The sequence below is a fragment of the Uloborus diversus genome, chromosome 7 (assembly GCF_026930045.1).
Source record: "Uloborus diversus isolate 005 chromosome 7, Udiv.v.3.1, whole genome shotgun sequence".
Classification (NCBI taxonomy): Eukaryota; Metazoa; Arthropoda; class Arachnida; order Araneae; family Uloboridae; genus Uloborus; species Uloborus diversus.
Window position 1 is genome coordinate 114,600,644 of NC_072737.1, and position 9,252 is coordinate 114,609,895.

Genomic DNA, 9,252 nt, shown 5'->3' on the forward strand with positions numbered 1-9,252 from the left:
AACCACTCATACAACGACACATGGGCACTGAGTAGTGTTGTCAAAATTTGCCTATAAAACTTACAAAAAAAAATGTTTATATTTTTTTTCGCATGGTTTTATAAAAATACAGTCTTTTTCACCTCATATAAAAGAAACAAATTACTAATACAATGAAGTTTTTTATTTTACTTTGATGTCCTTAGTTTCGTGGACATGATCAAACGTCGTTGTGTACCGTTATTTTTCCCTGTGATTTAATAAGCTAGAAAAGAAGATTGTAGTCCAATGAGGCCACAGTTCGCCTTGTTAGCATCCCAGTGCCATTGTTAAGACTGCAGGTTGTCGGATGAATTATGTGATCCAGTGTTGCATATGTTGCACATTGAAGGATATGGTGCACGAAGTAAGGAGTTATCAAGACCTCGAATGCGACTATTGATCTTTCACCTTTCTATTTTAGTAAACATGGAACTTTTGATGATGCTTTTGAGTTTATCAAATGTGATTTAGCATATTTTTTACGCTAACATTGAATTGCATAATTTTCCGCCTTTTTTTTAGTTTGATAGTTTTTTTTTTTTTTTTTTTTTTTTTTTTTTGTCTTTAACCCTACGTGAATTAATTCTTACCTAGAGTTGGCTTTATTGGGGACAGATGTTCCAAATCGCCTTTCTTTTTTAGAACTGCTGAACAACATAATTTAAACTGAAATTTTCACTCGGAGTTATTCATTTTTATGAGTCAGCTGATGAATTTGCATAGGTTGGACAAAATTGAATCATAAATGATCGAGATATTAAGCCATGAACCTGAGGGAGGGCACATTTGGCGCACTTACCTTTCATCAGTGATTAATCTCCAATATGAACTAAAGTGGGTCATTCCATAGGAATGTCAACCTAAACCTCAGAATTATTTTTTTTTCACAAAGCCCTAATTGTGACACATCATTTCATTCAGAATACTTTCCAGTACATAAATCCAGTAACCGTTTTCAAAAATTTCATTTGGTGTTTTTCTTCTGGAATTAAACGTGCGAGGTTGTGGAAAAGGCTCAACACAAAAAACATGCGTCTAAGTTTTCTTGCGTAATGTAAAACATTTTGTAAATTTTTAAAAGAACTACGTATATTCTAAAAGATTAGATGTTGGCCCAATAAAATTGACTGTTCTTTCTACATATATTATAAGATTAGTATTTTAATTAGTTTCTTTATTTCACTGGAAATATTTTGTTACGTTAGTGACGAAAATGTACTATTTTCTGTTTAAAAATTAAACTAGATGATTGAACCAAACAGCACTTTTTATTTTCTTATTTATGTGTCATATCTACTCAATAAGTGCAAAATTTTTATTTTAGATACAGTAGTTATGAAATAATTAGTGTGACTAACGCAATATTTGATCTGTGACTAACGTAACAATTTAGATGTGACTAATGTAACATTTTAAAAATGACTGCTAATATTTAAAACTTATTTAATTTAATGTATATTTTCATGAACAAATTAGAATTAGTAGACGTTCTACATTGACTAAAAATATTTCGGGTGAAAAATACCAGTAATATTTTAATGTAGATCTTCTGCCTACTTAAAAAAAGGGTGAGAAAGCAAAATAAGTACTCTGCTGAATATGCACTCAACACAAGAATCTAAAGAATTAAGAAAATAGAAAGACAATGTTAACAAAGGAGAACGTTTCTATTTTTTAGAAAATATCTCCACTTTTTTATAAAATGAAGTAATGGCATCTCGTTGGAAAATATTTGAAGATGTTACATGATACAGTGAATATAAACGCTGCTGCAGCAAATTACAGAAAATGCATGAACGGTCATTTAGAATATTCAAACATTTTTGGGGACATCTAGAATTAAAATGTACTCTAAAAATGTTTAAAAAGTTTTTTTCAACACTACATTTTAATTAAGGATGTAAAACACTATTAATTCGATGAATCAGTAAACCGTAAAGAATAATATCTCGTTTGAAAAGTACTACGGATAGTATATTGGCAGAATACTAGAATTTGGCGAAACTATCAACTTGTATAAAGTTTGTTTCTTAAAAGAGAGATAGTTAGGATTTAATTATCCCAAAAATGATGTTATTCAGTTGGTAGGTCCTTTTTTTTTCTTTTGACACATTCAAATTGAGTTAATTTAACTGATTGATTCCACTTAATTTCTTATACTAATACAGAAAAAAAAGGAAAGAAAGAACGATAATGCAATATAAAAAAGTTCCTAAAAAGTGTAGAAGTAATGTAAGAGCAAGAGATTAATTACAAAAAGTTTTCTATGTGTATGAATTGCTGGTTGTTCGATGGTTACGTTAATCACGTTACGTTAGTCACACACCGTCTTTCATAAAAGTACCTTTCTGGGTCAAAAGAGATTCAGCTGTATATGTAGTATATTTCTAAAAATAGACTGTTTATCGTTTTAAAATATATCAGCCAATTTTACATGCATGCGTAACTTTCAGAAGAAATTGCCTTGTAACATAAGCATTGTTTTTCAGGGTTGCAAATATGTTACGTTAGTCACAATGCCTTTTTTTGGTGAAAAAATACCTATCAGTGATTATTTTGCTTCAAATTCTTGGTAGAAATGAAAAATAGTCATCAAGGACATTTTAAATCTGCATATTAAACCAAAAGAAAAATACTTTTTACTCCCGGTTTTAAGTAAACAGAGTTAGAAAATCAGCTGCGAATCTTACGTTAGTCACTATGGAATGACCCAAGCGAACAATGGCTTTAAAGAGATCTCTTCCGGAAAATCTTTTTCATATTCCAATAATATGTGCAAAATTGCATTAGCCTAGTTCACATAGGACATTATCGCTGGTTTGTGGTTGATACGAAAGTACTTGAACTTTTTTGCAGCACTTACAAAATATTTCAAGACTTTTTTAATGTAAATCTTTTATTTTCCTTCCAGCCAACACTGCAAGTCCATGAAGACAATTAGTAATTCATCTGGTAGTAAATATGCAGTGACCCAAAAGAGACTCCTTGGTGCTCTAACATTGTTTATTGTTGCCTTCGTTATATTTGCTGGATTACTACAAACAAAAAGCATACATAAACTGTTTTCTCTAATAAACGACAAAGGTTTACTTTTGGATACTCCTGGATGCCAAATACCAAGATTAGATCCTTTCGATCCTTCTGTAAAGTGGCTAATAAAGAAAAAGAAGCCATTTATTTGTTATGGCAAAAAGATATTTTTATTTGGTCAAGAAAACGGTACTGTAGTAGTGAACGAAAACATTTTGAAAGCATTTTACCAATTATCTGCAAAAGATATTTCTTGCTTTTATCAGCCAATTTTTAGACAACGAGTATTGGAAGGATTGGCTGAAAATTCTTTTATATTTGGGAAGAGACGACTTCTTCTTTTTGGTGTTCCTTTAGGTTATGAATTTATAAAAATTAAGTGTTCACTTGGCAAGAAACGGCTGACGCAGTTCCTTCCTTTAACCCCCCTGAAGCCAACTTTGAAAGAAACTAGTGCCAACGAAACATCAAAACTAAACATTATACTATTAGCCATTGATTCAGTATCAAAGTTGAATTTTTTAAGGCATTTTCCACTCACTCAAAAAGTTTTGAAAAAAATTTCACCGTTTGAGCTGCATGGATATACAAAGGTAGGAGACAATACGTTTCCAAATATGATTCCATTTCTGTCAGGAAAGTCTGTTACTGGAAATATTAAAATAAGAAACATTTACTACGACAACTTAGATATAATCTGGAAAAGGTTTGCAACCCTCAACTACACTACTTACTATGCAGAAGATAACCCTAAAACCGGAACCTTCAACTACTTGAAGAAAGGATTTCGGGTTCCTCCAACTGATTACTATTTCAGACCTATGGCGCTGGCCTTGGAGAACTCGCAACTAAGAAGAAATAGATTCTGCTTCAACTCTCAACTTGATGTCGATATAATGTATGACTACCTAAGAAACTTTGTTCAAACAATGAACAACAGAGCTTTCTTTGCATTTAATTTTATATCTACTATGAGTCACGACGAACTAAACACAGTTGGGTTTTCAGACTATCCAACGTCTAAGTTACTGCACAGCCTCTGGAAAGCAGGTACGTTTAACAAAACTGTACTCATTTTTTTCAGTGACCACGGAATAAGATTTGGGAAAATTAGAGAAACTTACATCGGTAAGTTTGAAGAACGAATGCCATTTATTTACATACATCTTCCAGACTCTTTTCTGTCTAAAAACCCACATGTTGCTACCAATCTTCGTGTGAATCAAGAGAGACTCACTACACCATTTGATATTCATGCCACACTTTTACACATGTGGACAGTGTTAAAGACGCGTTCGAATACCGTGGGCACAGATCCCTTTAAAACAAAAAATGGAGTGAGTTTGCTCAGTGAAATTTCTGAAAACAGGACTTGCGAAGATGCTCATATTTTACCTCACTGGTGTGTGTGTCAAACGTTTCACCCAGTTTCGAATGATGGAGAAGAAGCTGTCAATTGTGCCTTATCAGTTGTAGAGGAAATGAATGCTAAATTGAGCAAGTACAAAACCGAGTGCGCTGAGCTAAAGCTGCAAAATATCTTAAGTGTAATACTTCGATTGCCAAATGAACGAGTATTACGTTTCATCGGTGATCACTATAATAAGGGAAAGCCATATGTTGAGTATGGGGAAAAGATAAACACAGTCGATGATTATGTTGTGACACTAAGCACCTATCCTAGCGGAGGAATTTTCGAAGGTACTGTGCGCAATTCAGAGAAAGGTGTCTACAACGTTCTTGGAATTAGTAGAATAAATGCTTACGGAAATCAATCTGTGTGTATCGACGATCAAGAACTGCAAATATTTTGCTATTGCACACTTCGATAGCATTTTTTATAATGTACTAGCTGTAACCCGACGCGCGTTGCTACGCCAACAAAAAAATACATCATTACACTGATTTTCATGACAGTCGGTTGAACGGGGCAGAAGTTGCTACTCTGCAGTGCCACCTGGTGGCGAGTGGCTTCAATGAGCATATTATGCACCTTCTCCGTGGAAAAATACATATATATAGCAATTTTCATAATAATCGGTCCAGGTATCAAGTGAAGCCGTGACTATACTCAAATTTTGTACTCACGCAGTTTGCAAGATCAATCAATCGCTAAAAATATCAAATAGAAAAAGTTTTAAATCCCTCCGTTGCATGAAAAGCCATAAAACAATAAAGAAAGAATTTATTTGTTCAAACTCAAGAAAAATGGCAACAGCTAACTTCTTATCAATGAGATCTTTCACGCGAATTAATTTCTGCAGCCGATAATTTTATTCGTATTTATCCAATGGATTGTGACTTAAATTGGAATAAAAAAGGAACTATCGATCGGATTTTTTTCGAACTGGTCTATAAACATTCCCAGTACCAAAAATAACAAACGGTGAAAGTTTCAGCCAAATCTGCCGGGTAGTTTTTGAGTAAATAGATGACATACAGACAAACATTCATTTATATATATAGATATTTAAATTACTTTTAATTTTTATTGTGTACTAATTCAGGTTTGCTCAGCGTTAGAATATTCTAGCGTGGAAAAGGCATGACAATTAGGACAACACGATTAAAACTTGTTACTTTAACCAAATATCATAGCTTATAAGAAAAGTGAAAAAATCTCACCCAATGAAGATTATTTTAGGTGCAGCTTTTAATTCAAAAATTTAAAGTCTTATTATATTATCACGACACTGAAAACCAACTGAACCTAAATTCAAACTGAAACTTAAAAAATGGCAAACGCCTTTTCGAAAATAAAATGTCCATTCAGAAATTTCGAGAATGCGCTCTGAGTTCCGCAAGGAAAAATAAACAAATTAAAATGGACATCCCATGCAATGAAACGAGTGGGAACCCAAAATATTGTAAACCCCAGTACCTCATAGTAACAGCCGTTGAAGATTAAAGAAAAGGAAAAAGTGGATTAAATCACGAGAGAGAGAGAGAAAGCGATGAGAGAACTTTTAATTTCCCCGTGGGGTGGGCTCCGAAAATTCTGCCTATCGCATCACTGAAACTTTGTGTAAGCGATGCGAGAGGAGACACATTTCTTCCATTGCTTCTACTATTGCTCTTGGATGAAGATATTTTTCGAGGGGGCAGGAAGGGAGCCGGCCCATGACGCATATGCATAGTTCGGGATGATGTCGCTTGCCGCTTTCGTTACTTTGATTTAATGCTCGCAGTTGGTTAAGTTGTGGGCCGCCATTAAAACGGCCTAAAGAATCATTCTTAAAGCGCTGTCGCTATTTGATAGAAAAGAAACACTTTTTTCTTATTATTCCCAGTACCAAAAATAACAAACGGTGAAAGTTTCAGCCAAATCTGCCGGGTAGTTTTTGAGTTCATGGATGACATACAGACAAACATTCATTTATATATATATAGAAGGGAATCAAGGCAAAGTGAAATAGTTTAGACAACTTACCGTTTTCAAAATAAAAATATTAGAAATTTGTTTTGAAAGGTACAGTACACAAAGAAGGAACAACGTAGTTTATATTAAAACGTGCATTGGAACATCATTTTTCATTTTTCGGAGTAAAATATGTACCTTCAAAAAAAGGGAAATTTTTCATTTTTTTAAGGGGGGGGGCATAGTGATAAATAAACTACTTTTTTCAATGAAATGTTTTATTTTGTTATTAGAAAACACTTAATCTAATACTTTTATTCTTTATATAAAATATGAGTTAATCTTAAAGTACCAAGCTAAAGGTGCGAAGTATAGAAAGAATATATATGTGAAACATGTTGCAACATTGAAAATACGTTCGTTTATTCAAAACAGAAAAATTAAATTAACCTTCAATTTTTTGTAATAAAAAAGCTTAAAAAATGTTCAGGAATTTATTTAAAATTAAGTGATAAGCAAAATATTGCAATAATGGGAAAAGATTATTTAGTGTACGAGTAAAGGCGAGTACATATTAACCAGCAAGAAATAGTCAATGTCCTGACAATCTTGAAACACTCATGTTTTTGCATTACAATTTGAAAGAATCCGGCATTTAGTTCATAATAGTGTTGCGTGGAGGTCAGCTGTGAGGACTAATTTCAATATTTCCTTCAGTTTTACACAAATTTTGTATTGTTTGTCGTTAATTTAGGCAGTACACTTACATTCTAAATGTTATACTTATTTTGCGGAAAATTACATTCATTTATCGTTAATATTTTTATTCATCTTGGTTTCTTGTTTAAAAATACCTACAAATATGAAAATTGTATACTAATATTTTCTCGTCGATTAATCGACATAATTTGGCAGATTATGAATAATCGGCAAAGTGACCGATAATGGTCGATTACCGATTACTGCCGGTTTATAAACGCATCTCAAGAAGCTAGAACACTCTGAGACTCATCAGTTTATTCCTTATCTGTTTTTTGTCGCTAGTGCTGAACAATAGAGATGGTTTCTTCATCTGTCTATGATTAAGGGGTCACAGTACCTTTCAAACATTTTTTTGAAATTTATATAAATTTTATATTTCTTTGAAACCATAACATGCATACTTATTTCGTAATCAATAATTTATTTTCAAAATTAAGAAAAATTGCCTACATTTTTTGAAAATTCAAAAAATTGAGAAAAATTTCAATTTTTTAAAATCCCTAAGGCTTTTTTATTTCTGTACTAATTTTAAAAAAAAAGGTTTTTTCAAAACGATCACTATAATCATCTCTAAAAATCTGTACATTCATTTGCTTATGAATTCATTAGAAAATTTTCTGTGATTAATTATGTAAAAGATCAAAGTTTTTTTTAAAAAAAATGGTTTTTAAAGGTTTAACATGCTCTAAACATTAGAGTAATTTATAAAATGCAGTTTTGTCAAATATGTTATCCCAATTGCAAAAAGTATTACTTTAAAGCTGTATCTTTAACAGAAGAAAATCCTTAGGGATTCTAATGACATGAAAACACAAAAAAACCATCATCGAGAAAAAGCAATTTGAAGTTTTTCTTTTGCATAAGAACACATAGGGAACATGGCCTAAAACCACTCATAACTTTTTAAATATTTGAACTAAAGCATTGAAACTGTTCCCCTGTGTTCAGAATAGTTCTTTGTTTTGAAATAAGCAATAAAAAATTTTTTTGATCGTTTCATCATTTTTGAGGTACTGTAACTCCTTAATTTGCTTCAGTATTACAAGATAACCGCTCAGAGAGCTCATTGAGTTCAGCTGCGTCTTCACTGTCTGGAATACATTTAATAGTTTCTAATGAAAAGACGAAGAAAAATATTCTTTCATTTCTTAAAGTCAGGGAATTAAAAAGACAGTCGTAGCGGAATGTGGGGTAAAGTAAAATGACTAAGATGACTGAGTTTTTTTCAAATTGAACGAATTAGAAATTTGTTTTGAAAATTACACTACAAAAAGAAAGAACATAGTAAAACACTATTTTTCCATTTTTGGTAATTTTGAGCTTTCAAAAAATAGTGAAAATTTTTCACTTTTTTTTTTATGATGACAAAGTGAAAAATGAAATATTTTTATAATGAAATATTTTCTATTTGATTGTAAAAAGTGTTTTTTATCAAATGAAGCAGTAAATAAAATTTTTAATTAGTAAATGAAATGAAAATGAAACAATAAACGAATAATTTAATCAATGAATTAATTATTGAAGAAAAATAAACGAGCGAATAATAGACTGATTGAATAAGAAAATAAGAGAAAAAATTAACAAATAAGTGAATTACTAAAGGAAGGAATGTAAATAAATCAATTAATACATGAATACCTAAGTGTTTAGTAAAAGAATTCGTAAGTAAACGAAATACGCTATTTCACTTTGCCCCATCTACTTTGCCCCGAATGTACTTGACTACTTGAGCAAAATATTTAAAACACAAATTTGCTTAATATTAAATAAATAAATGTTGCACTGCATATTAGAAGGTATCAATTAATATTTAAATTGTTAATAACAAGACCTTTATCATAAAAAAAAATTTTTGACTTTCAACAATCATTACAATAAGAGTATCAATTTTTGAAAATTGCATGTATTATCATAAGCTTTAATGTTCGGAGGTTTTTTTTTTCTGACTGGAATAGACTACATGTGCAACTACATCGTTAAAATATTACCAGAGGTGGCACTAAACGCAGAGTAAATATTTCTTCTTTTCACTTTGATTCATATTCCCCTACTGAGTTTTAATAACTTAGTTCATTTTATTT

General features: G+C 31.5%; 1 protein-coding gene across 1 annotated transcript; it reads left to right on the top strand.

Annotated features, from left to right (window-relative positions):
* The first annotated feature begins 2,948 nt into the window (after window positions 1-2,948).
* On the top strand, window positions 2,949-4,883 carry LOC129226843 (uncharacterized). Its single transcript, XM_054861473.1, has 3 exons — window positions 2,949-3,018; window positions 3,100-3,240; window positions 3,409-4,883. Exons 1-3 carry the CDS (start codon window positions 2,949-2,951, stop codon window positions 4,881-4,883), a joined length of 1,686 nt encoding a protein of 561 aa, XP_054717448.1.
* Window positions 4,884-9,252: the final 4,369 nt, after the last annotated feature.